Source organism: Rissa tridactyla, chromosome Z, assembly GCF_028500815.1.
Source record: "Rissa tridactyla isolate bRisTri1 chromosome Z, bRisTri1.patW.cur.20221130, whole genome shotgun sequence".
Classification (NCBI taxonomy): domain Eukaryota; kingdom Metazoa; phylum Chordata; class Aves; order Charadriiformes; family Laridae; genus Rissa; species Rissa tridactyla.
This window is the reverse complement of record NC_071497.1, coordinates 73,882,903-73,898,706: the sequence shown is the minus strand read 5'-3', so window position 1 is coordinate 73,898,706 and position 15,804 is coordinate 73,882,903. Positions and strand designations below refer to the sequence as shown.

General features: G+C 45.2%; 1 protein-coding gene across 5 annotated transcripts; it reads right to left on the bottom strand.

Annotated features, from left to right (window-relative positions):
• Positions 1-827: 827 nt before the first annotated feature.
• CAPSL (calcyphosine like) lies at positions 828-15,596 on the bottom strand. Of its 5 annotated transcripts, none has more exons than XM_054186887.1 (5): positions 15,366-15,596; positions 11,471-11,660; positions 10,425-10,602; positions 9,393-9,602; positions 828-1,904 (listed from the first exon to the last, which is right to left on the bottom strand). In XM_054186887.1, the coding sequence occupies exons 2-5, from the start codon at positions 11,626-11,628 to the stop codon at positions 1,803-1,805; spliced, it is 648 nt and encodes a 215-aa protein (XP_054042862.1). In that variant the 5' UTR covers positions 11,629-11,660; positions 15,366-15,596; the 3' UTR covers positions 828-1,802. The 5 variants fall into 5 exon arrangements, with proteins under 5 accessions (XP_054042862.1, XP_054042864.1, XP_054042865.1 ...); XM_054186889.1 differs by lacking the exon at positions 828-1,904 and adding an exon at positions 5,252-7,184 and having other exon boundaries at positions 10,425-10,572; XM_054186890.1 differs by lacking the exon at positions 828-1,904 and adding an exon at positions 5,252-5,522 and having other exon boundaries at positions 15,366-15,595.
• Positions 15,597-15,804: the final 208 nt, after the last annotated feature.

Here is a 15,804-nt window from a genome sequence, read left to right as displayed (position 1 = left end):
GCCTGAACGGTGGGAGCTAAATCTTTTGGAAAAATTGATCCCGGACTATTTTGCAGGTGCTGAGTACCAATATTTGAGTAGTCTTATTATCGGCATCCCTGAACATCATATGCGGTTTTAGAGACATCAGCGTAAATTTGATGGGTACATGCAGATTTAAAAACTTTCATCTTTTTGGAAAAAAAGAAACCCAAATATGCATCAAAGCCAGATGCACCACAGGCACTTCTGGTCCATGGCTAGCTTTTAGATGCATAGTATGTATATGAAGATACAGGCACAGCTACGTTTTGACACTTCACCGTGTCAGGACTGTGTAGTTTCCTTTTTCTACAAGACAGATTTTCCCCCATATCTGTTCACAAATTCCCTTCTGACTCAGCATCCGCACAGGGGTATAACTCATCTTTTCACATACTCCATGCACCTACTTTACTTCAGCATAACCTTTCTCCTCCACACTTTCTGCCTCCTGTGCTCATACTCAGCCACACAAACGAAAAGATCCCGGTGACCCTGGTTTCTATGGAGCTGGAGCCACCTCCTCCTCTCTCTGCACATAGCCATCAGGCTCCGCCATCTCTTCTCTGCTCATGGTGCATCACAGCCCCTCTCCCGTCTTCATTTCTCCCTTCATCTATGCGCTGCTCATTTGCACCATGCAAACATCTCCTAGTGGCACGCAAATGCTAATCCGTGAAATAAAATAAGTCTTTTGTCAGTTATAACACTGAGTCACAGTCTAACTTTAATGATGCCGAAAAACGTTAATTACCTCCCAAGGCAATACTTGTCCCCTCCTGAATTTATTAGCTTGTTTACCAGATCTTGTCCTCTTGTGCATGTTCATTAGAAAGGCTGATAAAACACACAGAAATGCTGTGTGTGTCAGTGGGGTGGTAGAAGACCAGGCAAGCGTGGGGAGGCAGGGAAATTGTTTAGGCCAGGGCAAAGGGATGTTTAAATACATGTGATGTGCAGTGAAGTCTGGGCCATGAAATAAACAGTGAAGTGTTGGCCCGGCCAACGCTGCTGCGGGGACACGTGGCTGAATTCGGGGAAGTTTTAGGCAGGCACAAGCTGACCATGAAGCCACCCCTTCTGGCAGCAAGGGACCTGGGGATGCTGGCAAGGTATTTCTGCAGGGCAGGAGTTCAACCCCTTCTAGGCTTCCCAGCAACAGTGTTCACTGACTCAACGGCCTGTATTTATACAGCAATACTGCAGTGCTGCAGCCCAGGGAAAAACGGCAGCAGGTTTTTAGTCAATATGCTTTTGGCTTTAGCTGGTTATCTCTTTGGTTGTGGGCTTCTGAAGCTATCCTTCAGAAGCAGCTAAAATGCAACATAAAGGACATTTGCCATCTCTGTGAAGCATTATTTTAAGGTCAAACTGTTCCTTATTACTGTGATCATGAAGCCTCCCAAATTAGTAGTCCTGTGTGTAACAGGTCATTGGCAAAACAAATCTAATGTACAGACACGCAAGAAAACAACTGATGATGCCGGGAAACGCAATTGCTAATTTTTAGCAGCTGCCTCATCCCTCTGCTCACTCGGCAGCTCCGCGTTTCAGTAAGGCTGGCGATTCCTTGGCTTTTAAGCGCCACCTGTTGAAACATGAAGCCACATGTCAGAGTCCAGCACTGGGACACTTGCTGGTGTCATCAAATCACGCAGCTCTGAAAACGCTGCTCAGACGGGAACTGGGGAAAAAAAATCAAACCCGCAACAAACTAGGCTGTGTTTCGCTTCTTTATAGTCTCTGGTGCCGAAGAAGTTGGGGGCAAATGAAAGCAAAAGTCAGAGTTTCCAGGATTTCTTCATCATCAAAATGAAGTAGGCATCGTTGTCCACAGAAGCACTGACTCCAGAGTAGTAGTTCAAAAATTCATCTTTTGTAACCTAAGAATGAGAAAAACAGTGTTTATAATGTGTGATGGCTATACTGCGGCCCAAAGCAAGGTGTTTATGTAACATGAACCCTCCTTTGCATCTCCCAGGTAAGTCTGATTTGTAGATCAGACTGTCCATCGTCTGACATTAGGATGTGTTGCTGCAGCAAGCTCTCACACAGCATTTGGTCCAATGACGCTGAGGTCAAGGGACTGAGTTTTTTGAGTTAGGAGACACAGCTGTCTCTATGTCCTGGAAAAATGAATATAAGAAAAGTTATTCAGGTTATTGGTAAATATTGATGGAAATTAAACAATTAAATTAAATTAAATTATTCCAACACGGGCACCATCACCAAATGAATGCAAAAAGCCCCAAAAGTTAGTCAAGCAATAAAAAACAAGAAACAATGTAGAAATATATTGGTGGAAATGTCTAAAGGAATAAATCTATGTCACAAATTCAGAAATTTTTCTAAAGTAATCTGCTACCTTTTTTTTTCCAGAAAATGTATATAAGCTAAAAAAAAAAAAAAACCAAACCAATAAATTTTGAATGCTATAGTATCAGCTGAAAGTAAAAAAAAAAAAAAAAAAATCATTTTTTTCCATGAAAAAAGAAGAGATTTATCTCTGGAAAATAACCTTTGCTCACATTTTACCACAATCTCTGCTTTTCCACAGAAAATCAGGCTTGAATTAACTTTCACAAAACATTGCTCTTCCTTTTATTCTCATTTTTCTTGCTTGCCAAGGCTTTCAATAAAGTCTGGACCCCATCCCCACTCTCCAGCTGCAGCTCCCGTTGGGATCAGTGGCAACGCTGCGAGCCAGCAGGAGCGTGGGTCCAGGTTTCGGCAGAGATGGGTCTGCCATACCTGGGGTTGGGTACAAACCAGGTTTTGCATCTGACAGTGCTCCTGCCTCCTGTAGCCTCTGCTGGGGAGCCAAAACCAATGCTTGCTTTGAAATCACGGAGAAAAACAGTATGGCCAGGGGCTGCTTCAAGTACCGAGGCTTCTCTCAGCCACTGAGGACTTGGCGTTAAGTCCAGCCCACTAGGAAACTTGCTTTCTGCTCACCCCTTCCTCCTGAGCTGGCTACAAGAGAGGGTTTCTAGAGAAACACTATGATCACAGCGAAAGTCATAGAAAGTGGGCAGCTGCCAAGGGTGGCAGGTTGCTGTCAGCGTTATCTGTTTCACCAGGGGAAGCGGAGCATGCAGCTGGTGATGATGATGATGTGGAGGACAGGAGCTGGGAGAGCAAAAAAAATCACTGGTCTCGCTCCTTCTGCCAGCCAGTGACAGCGGAGGCCACGAGCCCAGCTCTGGGACGGCAAAGCTCTGCTCTGCCCACGCGGCTGCAGAAGTTTGAGGCAGTACCAGGTAAAAGCTGTTACACAAAGGCAAAAGTCGGCTCTTACCCAGCAATGTGCGCAGGTGGTTTCGTCTGCAAAAACCTCAGCTGCCTCCATCTGCCTCTGCCAAGACAGCTTTGTGCCAGGAGACCAACAAAATGAAGCCGATCACTGAATACACCTTCTGGTCTAACTACAAGAATATATGCCAGTGAGTGGGGCTTGCATCAAAACTCAGTTGCTTGAACCAGGAATTTATGCTGCAGGAGAATGCATGAGCGAAACAACAATTCTGGACCATACCAAGCCAGAAATTTACCCTCCAGGACAAAAACATGAAGCTACACAAAGGGCAAAATGAAAAGGCAGTTTAGGGTGCTGCAGGAGTGCCACCTTTCCCTGGGGAAGACACCGGAGGGAGAGGCTGTCCCCTGCCTTCCCACCCCCGTGCCTTCTGCTCTCCCAGTTGGGGGTGTCACAGAGATGCTCTGATGGCCTGGGTAGAGGTGGGGAGGGCGGGCAGAGTTTTGGGGGAGGTGTAAGGGAGCCTTTTCCCTCTGTGAGGGACCACAGGGCTCCACCAGCCTTTTTGGAGCAAGGCAGGGTGCTGCCCGGCGGAGAGGGCAGAGCTCAGCCCTGACAAGGGTGGGCTGGAGCTCAAGGTGCAGGGGAAACCTTTGCCTCTGGTGTTGGCCCACAGCCCTGCAGACTCAGATGTTCCTATGGTTTGTGCCATCCTGTTTAGCGTCTGTTGCACAATCAGAAAGAAGAAATAGTGCTCCGAACACAAAGCACCAACCAAGATCTGACGATCTCGATGCTAGCGCCAGATATGATCGCGTGCATTGCCACCTATCTCCCGGTATCTGCCATGTGCGCTCTGCAACCACAGGCTGGCAGGACAGCCTGCAGCACCATCTATCTCCAGCATCTGCTGGGCCTGTAATCAGCACTCGGCAGCCTGCAGCTGAACACTGGCACTTGAGCTTCATGTTTGGCTCTCCCAGATGGCAGCCCAGCAGCCCCCGCAGACGGGGAAGCTGAAGCGGCAAAGGGCAACCCTGGGCACCCACTGTTAGCCCTGACATTCCTTCGTGTCTGGTTCAAATCCCTTTGACTTGCCTTTAACCTCTGCAAAGGGCTCCCGCTCAGTCTCAGGAGTGTGCCCAGTGTGTCATTATGGCCGTGTGTCTCCTAGGAGACATTTTCCTACCTACCAGTCAATGCAATGCCTGCGTTTGTTCCATGAATTTGCACACATGTTAATCAAGTTAATAAAAAAAACCCCACAGATTCCAATTTCTGTTCTACAGCATCTGATTACAAGTGAAAAATCACGTGTTATTCTTTCCCAGACCATCTCTTTTTCCTGAAAGTGCTGTACCTTTTCTGCAGCTGCCAGTTTTCACTCAGATTGCTCCAGGAGCAGCTCTGCTCCCACGGAAGTGAAAGGAAACTTTGCCACTGACTTCGAAGGAATCTGAAACCTGCCCTGGGAAACGCGCTCCACATCTATTTTGACCGTTGTGGAAAATGTCCTCCCGATGCTGAGAAACATACCCAGCGAGTGAGGAGGTCCGCACGCAGGCAGACACGAGGAGCTGGGAGCTGCTCCAGGGGTGCCAGCGGGGCCTCGGCTGCGGCTCTCGCCCGCAGGGTGGGCTCTTCTGGCTCGTGTCCTTCAGGTTCCCCCCACGCAACCCCGTCAGTCAAGCTCAGTGCAGAAACCTCACCCTGGATCTCTGAGCTTTGCCCAGAGGCCGGTGTTGAAGCTTCTGCCAGTAGCAATGCTCCCTTCGGAAAAGGTACGTTGCATTTGGGATTAAGTAAAATTGGAAAGGGTGAGCACTGAAAAGGCAAACTGGTTGCAGTTATTCAGATTAAAACTTCCACTGCACTTGATTAAATGTCAGCAGAACAGATCACTGTGGGGTCTGAAGACATGAGATAGCGTGTCAGAAGGAAATTGTTTTTTCGTTTTGTGACTGCCACAGTCCATTCACAAAACTTTCTTTTTATTTGAAACACAGAAGACAGATAACATGACACCCTGTTGTGGAGCCAATTAATAAATGAGAAAGAAATACACTATATGCAAGCTGCCAAGACAAGTATAGCCTCTATTTGATAATAAGTTTGTTTTTCTTGTAAGGTATGTTGGCACTTCTGTAGCATCGCAGTAAGTAAAGGCTCCTCTTACGATGGCTGGCAGTCACAGAGATTCTTTCCACCAGTTTCCAGTGTCAGCCAGCATGTAAATTTCTGGAGGCTTACAGAACAAAGAAAATAATTGAGTTCGCACAGCCCTCACTAAGGAATTGCAAGCACCTGTTGCTTGTACTGAGATCATGGCTGGACAATACAGAAGGGGAGTTTGCGCAGGACCAGAGCAGCAAGCACTCAGGACTTCGGTGTTTGAACTGTTAGCAGCCCAGGCTAAGAGCGAGCTGAAACTTCATCGGTCGAGCTCTTTTGAAAGCCCAGTCTATAAGCCCGCACTGTTTTAGCCGGCTGCCAGCCTGAACTGGAGCAAATGCTGCCATACACAAGCCATTTACGCTGCTACAGCAGCAGCATCTCAGTCTGGGAGAGCAGCAAAATGATGTGGGAGAAGCAGAAAGAAGACGACAAAAAGAAAAGGAACCAAGGCAGGGATAATTAGACAGCACACACACACAACCAATTCTTTTTTCTTTTTTTCTTTTTTTTTTTTTTCAGTTCCCTTTGTACACCATTTCCCCACTCTCCGTACGGGGAAAGAACGGAAAATCTCAGAACAAAGACAGCCTCATTGGTGTGCCCAGGAGGGCAGGTTCCCATCCTTTTTTCAGCATCAGAAACAGAAAATGACAAGACAAGAAAGTTACAAGTTCTTGAGTTCCCAGAAAGTTCCCTGAAGTCATAGCTTGGTCATAAACCAGTACAAATAAAAAGCATTAGTGAGCAACTTTCGGTGTAGCTGTGTACAGACAACAGCTACCAGACAAATAAATGTTCCAGGAACAGTAAGAAGAAAATACTGTAACACATGTATGCCCTTTAAAGAAAAATATTACTGAGATGATCTCACAGTACAAAGAGAAAGAAATCAAAAAGGGAAAAAAGCTACAAGCAGGCCCACAGAGGTTTGAAAGAAGTCACGCACAGGAAAGATGCCTGTATGCTGAGTTGTAAGCCGGGGAGAAAACAGGGCTCTAAAGAGCATTTTGCATTTATTCTGATATGTGCCTTCCCTTCTTGAATTGTTTCTCCCTCCAGCCTCTCAGCATTGGGAACTCATGTGCTCCCAGCACAGAGCTGAGCAGCTGCTCCATCCCACAAGTGAGACCCAAGAAGCCAAGGAGCTGCAGTGCTACAGGTGAGAGGGCTGTGAGATCCTCCTGGGACAGGCTTCCTCATGTTTGTAACAGTCTGCCCCAGACCACCACCCTTCCAGAGCATTTCAGTTTCCTCCTCTTGCATCCTCTGTCGAACAGAGCTGTATCTAACGCTGGAGGAGGGGATACGTTCAGGAGCCACAGGGACCTACTGCAGATGTCTGAGAAAAAAGGAGCAGCTCGTCTCAGAAAAGAAGAGACGTGTCAGGGATGCAGGGAGAAAAGGGACAGATCTGCTGAGTGGCTGGGTGCCAGATATGCTCTCTCATTATGCTCCGATCCCCTGAGGCTGAGCCTACCGAAGCATCCGGGAATCAATTCTGCAGATTGACTGTAACTGGCACAGTTACTGGAAGCTCTTATTATGGAAAGCGAGAGTTTTGTTGTGCATACGCTTAATCATGGGAACCTACAAAAGGGGGAAGTAAACTCTTGCTCCTTTAATAATATGATCAGAGTTTCCAAGCGTTCTTCATCATGATGATAAAATAGACATCTGTGTCTATTGAAGCGCTGACTCCTGCATAGTAGTTCATGAATTCTTCTGTTGTGACCTGAGACAGAAGGATTTAAAATAGGAAAATGAATCTTTATTTTTTTAATGCCATGGTAAGTCAAAATCACAGATTGAGAAAAACTGTAGGTGAAACTTAACACCTGCTATTTCACCTTGTTGCTAGCGAAAAGGAATCCAACAGGAAGAATGAAGACACTGAAAATTTGCACAAGTTCATTTCTTTGCTAGAAATAAGAGCTCTTGTTGTCCAGGAACACTTGGATGGAAATGAAACTTGCAGAGTTAAACAAACCTTACCAGGAACTGAAGTTAAAATCAGTGCTTCTCAAGACGACAAATGTTTTAATGCATTTTTTTCCAGAGATGCTATAACCTGGTTCTTTGTATTATTATTAATAAAAGTGGATGGGGTTTCTAGTGCAGCCTAGAGACAGCTACAAGCTTTATATCCATCCACTAGAGAGAAAATATCATTGCTCTAAACAGGTCTCATTTAAAGAAGTAAACATTCTTTCAACTACCTAACAGTTTTTAATATCTTTCATGGGTGTTTTGAGGTTGACTTGGTTTTAAAATGACCATTAAAAAAACAGTAATCAGATGAGCAGATACAAGCAGTACATGTCTCCTGGGAAGCCTTAACTCGAGTCGTACATGTCATTCTTTGAATAAACATGACGCAGAAAAATATTTGCTCCTACTGCATTGTGCATTTAGGAGCTAAGTACAATGAGACGAGGGGAAGTGAACCCTGTAGCCTGTCCTACCATCAGGAACTGATTACAAGTTTTGTTGACCCTGCCTATTTCAGAGCCACTCGGCATGACCACAGTGAAGAGGACCTTTCTGATGACCTTGAGGCATTTCTGCTAAAAACACTTTAGGTCTTCAGCTCATATTGGTGTCATTAGTGACCTCTGATTCAGGCACAGGAAAATCACAGTCAGTTCTCAGAAGAAACTGCAATTGGGTGAGCTAATGCTAGGATTGCTGAACAAGAGCTAGGTGCTCAGAATAACTTTTCTATAAGCTCAAACACTGCAGCGTTTGTGGGGTACAAGGCCCTGAGCTTGCCAGGGATCATTCTGGAGACTTGATTTATTTGTTCATGTATGACCTCAGCACAAAAAGCAGGAACATTTTGCTTGAGTTTGCTAGACATCACCACTGGTGCAGAGAAGGAAGGGGACAACTCACACAACTGGTACCTCTGAGGATGACACAACAGAAAAAAGGATGAAATGCAGATCTACCAAGCACAAAGTCATGCCCAAGGGAAATAAAAATTATCTCCCTACAAACTGAGAGCCTTCCTGTTGGAAACAAAACAAGTGGAGGATTTGTATTAGCCACCCATTAGACAAGTAGGAGTCAGGAGTGTAGAGCTGCCATGAAAACCGGGATGCAACCTCAGAAGTGCCAAGTTCCACAAAGCGCTGATGAAGCCTTACATGATTTGTTGTTATTAGCAGCTTGGACTGAGAATATCACCATGTGAACAGTGGAGATCCACAATTGCTCTCAGTTGGTCAGACATGTGTAAGTTCAGAGACCAAAGAAGTTTGCAGACATGTAGCAAGGGGAAGCAAAGCACGCTTGACTCAGAGATGGTTACAAAGCAGATGCATAAGAAGTCCATCACAGAGGGTGTCCACTTGCACCAGAGAGAGGAGACGGAGGGCAGGAAGGGGGTCCTTAGGGCACACGGCTGGTGGCAGCTCCCCTGAACCCCTCCCTCCCTCCCTCCAGCTTTCTGTGGATAAATCTGTCTCTACTATGGAGTGACTTCCAAGTCAAGTGTCTCAGTAATTACACATACTGGAGAGCACTAACTGCAAAGTATTTCACATATTAGGAAACCTGCTTTTGAACTGGATCCTGGTATTTGTTCTCCAAAGAAGTGAAAAATCCTCCAATTTAAGTGGCCCCAGAAAATCAGCAGTCGTGTGGGTTAGTCTGAAGATAAACTCGGAGTAACCTATGAAAGCAGAGCACTAAGGCTACAAGCCTGTAAATGCAACCTCACGTCTACCCTTGCACATCCTGCAGAGCCCCATTGCCTCCCAGTGCGTAAGCAAGCTGGGCTCACAGTTGTAGGCAGAGAGTTATGCATCTCTTTTACTGTCCCCCATAAATGTGCCACAAATGCATGTTTGGTACTGCGATCACTCTCGCATTTAAGAATTTAAGTCAAATGCTAAGTCACACGGGGATTTCAAGGCTTGACATCAGGTGTTTCACTTACCTTCCCGTCTTTGTCATAGGGCGAATCAAAATTATCCAGAAAGGCCCTAAAAACTTGATCTTCTGTCCAGTCTCCATTTTGGTATTTGGGGTGATGCTTTGCATTATACACCCCCCGTAAGTCTTCAATTGTTATGACACCATCTCCAGTCTTATCTAACTTCCTAAATGCCTGCATGATAATTTCTTTTCTTGCCTTCGACATTGGAGGCTGTAAAGAAATATTAACAGAATCATTGTATTTCTGCCAACTACTTGCCCAGTTCTAAATTTAAGTAACTGCTATTGTTAATAGTAAACCTATTTGAAGGCATATCACATCACCAAAAAAGCTGGGTGATCAAGGCTATTAGGTATCAATACGATAGTAAATGGGCATTAAGAAAGAAAACGCTACCTAGAACACTTTTTTATTCTACTAATTTTAAATAATTCTAACAAGAAATTACTAATTACTGTAAGCACTAGCTATTGTCTTTCTTAAGAGAGGCTCCAAACAAAATCAGTAACACCGTGGTTCATTAGGGAAAGCCACCACTTGATTAGTTTATATTATAAGGAGGAGTGTCATAAAATGATGGACAAAGACATGAGTTTAATGGACTGAATCATGTAGGTAGCTGGATTGCAATATAGGAATTTAGGTACCTAAATCAAGGCAGCAATTCATATAACAAAAACCCCAAACTCAAACCCATTTATTTGCTTCTATTCTATTCTATTCTATTCTATTCTATTCTATTCTATTCTATTCTAAATTGCAAGGAGCCTTATGCCTTGCCAATAAATTGCAGAGACAAGTTGGCTTCTGACCTTTCTTATCCACAGAGGTGATAGGTTTAGGGTGATTTTCCCCTTTAGAAAGTTTAGATGGAAATAGATTATTTTAACTTCTCAGGAGTTACTGACCCTTTTTTTGCTAATTTTGCTATTTACTAAGGTGAAAAACAGTGCTGTGTTTCATGTTCAGCTAATGATGAATCAAGGCTTTTTCTACATTTAATGCAGTAATGACATAAATTCCCAGACTTACTCTCAGTGTAACAAGAAATTCATCAAAATCAATTGTTCCGCTGCCATCTTTATCAAAAATCCGGAAAATCTCTTGTGCTTCTTCCTTGTCTATCATCATAGCATAATCATTTAATCCTTTCACAAACTCCTTGAAATCAAGGGTCCTGCTGTTGTCGTCATCCATAATCCGAAATACCCTGTGAAAAATATGCAATTTGAGGAGAATGCACAGGAAACCCTCGAGAATGCTGCAGTGGTTTAGCACAGTGCTGGAGCACAGGTTCACCTTACTGAGATAACAATTCCCACTTGCAGTCTTCTGCGAAAAAAAGCAAAAGAAGGAGGGGGAAAAAAACCAACCGAACAAAAAAAACCCCAAACCAAACCCACACTTATTGACAGCACTGATGACTTGCTTAAACTGTGTGGCTGAATATTACACAGCTGAAGTTAAATGAGGTGAAGGGTACCTTAACTGAAGGGTTCTTCCTATTCATTATACATCCAGCCATCTCAAAATCGGGTATGTAGATGAAGTTCCAGCTGGTCACCTAGGATCCCTCTGTGGTTTACAAGGACCAGGAGGGGTTTCAATCTGTGGTCCAGCTCCCCTTTCCTGGGGATGGGGTGACCCACACTCTCAGGGTGGTGACTGCAGAAAGAGTCTAGACGCCACCCATAGACTAGACAGATAGATCATGACACACAACGGAATCACACCCCAAAGGAAAGAAAGCACAAAATCCCCAGGATTGAGATACTTAAGTTAATTATAGAAAATACCAAGAAGAGAGATATGTTTTATGTTCTCCCTCTCTCCCTGGCAGGAGTCGTTCAGGGCCCCAAGGAAGCACCTTCCTCTGAGGGATTCACGGTCCTCAGTCCTTCACCAGGAGAGCAGGTAAGTCCTGTCTCCCAAAACACAGGAGCCTCAAGCCCAGGCTCTGTGGGTTGTGGCATTTGCATTGGAACTAGGAAACTCAAGTTCTACTCCCTGCTTAGCTTGTGAGCTTCTTGCAGCTAAAACTATCAGGCTGAATGATGGATTTGGCTTCTTAGACTCACCTGCCAAGTCCTTTGATGCCTGCAGATCCCCTTGCTAAACACTGCAGGCGAAGTCTTTCCACGGGGTCAGTGGTTTTGGACAGGTTTCTTTTGGCTTGGATTGCCATCTCTCGGTCATGCCTTGCTGTGCCCGGCATCTGGAAGACCAAAGCACTCATACGGCGTGGATTCACATCCACAAGGCAGAGTGCTGAAACCTGCCTTAGTATACAGAGCATCCCAAATCCCCCGCCATGCTAGGTGCTGGCAACTCTCTCATGAGGACTCATTTTGACTCTCTGTTTCCTTTTCCTTATATCCTTCTATCAGAAGGGGACATTGCCCATATGGGCCACCTGAAAGGAGAGCTCAGCCATCCATCAGCCTCTGCACGCCCAGCAGCCCTGCCGAGCCTCCTCAGCCTGTCCATGTTTGCAGTGAGCATTCCCCACAGGTAGAGCTGTGAGAGTAAAGATTGTCCTGAGTGAGGACCTTTTCCTTATGTTTGCTTTTCTTCCACTGTAGTCCCAATTATCCAGAGCAGGGAGATGCCATCGCACATCTAAGCAACGGTGATCGACACAAGAGCTGACCTCGTGTATGGATGACAACTTGTGCTATTTTAACAGAACCAGAGAACAAATTAATTTAGCATTTAGCATCCCAGGATTTCAGGACCCTGCCAACAGGCACACAAGCCTTCCAGCTTCCCTCAGAGGAAGACAGTGAAATTAAAAGTAGGAAAACCAGCCCATGGACTTGCAGCACTGCAATAGCACCACCAAGAGCAGCACACACGGGCTGGCAGAGGGTCACTCCCTCTCACAGAGAATATTTATGCCTGGTGCTAAGAGCAGCAGGGCTGCCCATGGCCATATTGATGTTTTAGGGGCACACCAAATCCTGGCCCTTGGGCACCCGCTCAGGGACAGGACTGCTGCTCCCTATCCTGGCTGCTGGGTCTGCAGATCACAAAGGCCCCCAAAATATGTTCCAGCCTTTAAAGCACCACAGGACCAGGCCACTGTGCGTATGGAAGGGCTGGGCTGAGTTACAGCAGAGCCCTGACTCGGAGGGGACTTGGTGAGGGTGCTGAGGGATGGGGAGATGAAGAAGATGGGCAGCTCTGTGAGGAGGCATCATCAATGCATGTTGCAGTTCCAATGCTGTTACCATTGCACATGCAGCTGTGTGAATTGAAACAGTCAGAGAAAACTTCTGGAAAATGTGGAATTAAATTGTTTCATCTTAGCTGCTCTGCTCCAGCCTACAGAACGTTGGCTACGGCAGGCGGTAACATCACCTGTGCTGACTTTTGCAACCCCTTCAGACAATACCAGCTGGGATTGGAAAAACAGAAAAATAAAATGGTTTTGTCCCCCCAAATTGTTTCAGTACTGGCATATTGCAGAAGTCCAGCATGGTAGAAAAGAGACCATTTCAGCTTTTGCTTCAGCCGGAACAAGCAACGTTCTTTTGGGAACTCATTAATGACTGACCAGAAAGACCTTACAGCTATGTGAGATCAGCAGTCAAAAATGTTTTAGGCAAACAATGACCTGTCCTTAAGGGGAGACGTTTAGCTGGCAAGAATATAAAATACTATGAGGTTACATAAACACAGTGCAAATTATATTTACATTATATAATTATGTGCTATAGCTTATATATATAATGCCTATGTGTTTACATACAGAGTGCATATCGCATGCATAGCACTGTGCAGTATGTCTCTATACTATGTTATGTATTTATATAGGTCTACAAGTACCATGCAAACATAACCTGAGCCCAATGATGACATAACTCACCTCCACTGCACCCTACAAAAATCCACACAAACACACACCACGCAAAGAGGGCGGGAGCTCTTTGCCTCAGGCTCATTTCCAGTATACCGCAACGTGCACCAAATAATTGCTTCAGCGAGATTCACGAATTGAGGCCGGAGAGGGATCATCTGATACGACATCTATTATGATCTCCGGTGCCTCAATAAAAGCCACTGAAAATGGCCAGTCCTCAGTTATCTCTGCAGTAAGTACACAGTTCGCTTCTGCACCTCAAACCATTTCCAGCTGAGAACTCACCATCTCTAGCTAAGCTGTTCCTGTATTCAATCTTTTTCTTTTTAAAATATGTTCTTTGTTCCTAGAGTGATCTTCCCCCATCTTTAGATGCTGTTTTACTTTCTTTTACCAGATGAAAGACTGTAGGCCCCCTTTAAATGCTCTTTGGCTACGTAATTAGGCAGATCTTAGGACTCTCACTACAGAATGAGTTTCCAGATGTTAGATAATTCTGCTGTTGTTCCTGAACTTTTCTGATTTTTTCCAGTATTCCTTCTGAGGTGGGACAGAGCTCTCCAAGAATCTCATCAATACCACAGGCAAAGATAATGTCATTTTTTCACCGTGCATCATGGTTGAAAACACTAACAGTAAATATTTCTGATTCTCCTTGCAAATCTACATTCTCTAAAGTGTTCAACAACAAAATTACCATCACCATGGTGTTACATAAAACTGAGCAATTATAGTCTGTTCATAAAGAGATTGCACTTAAATGACGTATTCCACTAAAACATGACCTGGCTTCCTGTGTCACACAGCAGTGCACATTTGAGAATCATTTCTATACATTCAATAAATACAGAAAACCAATTAAATATAAGCCCTAGTACACATAAGTCTGGTCCATAATAACATTTCTACCGCCTCTCTATTTCTGTTGGCTGCTAGGTTAAGCTAGAGATAAACCCTTCCCAGGCTATTGAAAGACTGTACTGTACTGTGATAAAATGTCTGTAAGAAAACAGATCCTGAATCACAGCAATGATGGAGGATTCACAGGGATTCATCTACTGTCTTCTCTCTCCTTTCGTTTTGCTTTTGCCTCTTTTTGGGTAACGTGAAGTAACTAGACATACAGTCAGGATTTGCTGAATATAACAGTTCTCTGCTATATTCATAACAAAGTTGCTATGTATTAATAATCATTAGTAAAACAAGGAGAGATCCTAACTATAATTTTGCATGTTTTTAATTCTTCTGTCTCTTCCAAGATCACCAGATGTCTCCCACAGTGAAATGGAAAAGGGTCTGGTTAATTTAATTCTGGACACTAGAGGGTTTTGTTTTGCGTAAGAGCCTGGGCTATGAGCAATTCCACCACCCCACGTTCTCAGCATTGTTTGTTTCTATGGGCAATGTTGTGTTGTGCAGGCTGAACAGAAATGATTGCATTTCTTCTTAACAAACACGAAACCTGAAATTTTGGGTTGGGTTTTTCCAGGAAAAACCTTAGGCTGTTCAGCAAAACGATCCCTTTATATCCCTTTAAGCCTGAAGCTTAAACCTGGAAAGAGCCAGATTTAATCTAAGGTACGTTACTGCTCAGCACCATTCGTTTGGACACTATCCTTCAGCTGAGCCCAAAAGCCCCCCTTGAAAACGCTGAAAAACACCCCGATGTGGCTGATAGAAACCCACACTAGCCTCTGGATTACCGCAGGCTGCTGAAAACCCCTGTCCCGGCCAAACGCACAAGTCATCCACCACCCTTGAGAGGAAGATCTGAGAGCCTGGGAACTGATTAAGTGGCCTAAACCAATTGCACACCTTTGGGTTTTTTTCCTAATAACTCCATTAAATTATTAAAAGCACGAAAACTGAGTCAGTATTTGGCAACCATCTAAACGCCTCCCTAAAAATCTGGCTTCCCAACCACACTGACCCCTCCATAGCCACCCGCAGCCTCCCCTCTGCCTATATATGCCTGCATATATTTGCATTTTGCAAAATACATATGTAATGACATATGTATATTAAGAAAACCCTACTCTTGGCTGAGCTGCAGGCTCAACTGGTCGGAGAAGCTCACTGCGAGCTAGCAAACAAGAGAGAAAATGCTTTACCTGCAATGCTATCCTGCGCCTGGGGTTTCCACCCAGGACCTGGGAGGTGTCAGGGGGCTGGGACGGCGTCGTGCCCCCCCTGCCTCCCCGCTCCCGGCCTCTGGTCAGGCTCGGGCGGCAAGCGGAGGGGATGCAGGGCCGTGGGCTCACTGCAGAGCTTCCTGGTCCATCTCGTTTTACTTGTTTACACACCCGGCTGCCTCGTCCCCCCCCTTTTTTGGGAGGCCTGCAGTTTACCAGCCCGTCTCCACGGTGACACTGGTGGCTGCGGCTGGCCCAACCTGCGATTACGCTGCTTCCCCCAAGCGATCGCCGCCGGGTTACAAGAGTCCTTTTATTTAACCTCTTTCTAAACCAACGCCTGCTCCTCCTCCCTGCCCGGGCGGGCTGCCCTGGGGAGGTGGGGGACACCGAGATGCCCGGGGATGCCTGCAGGAGG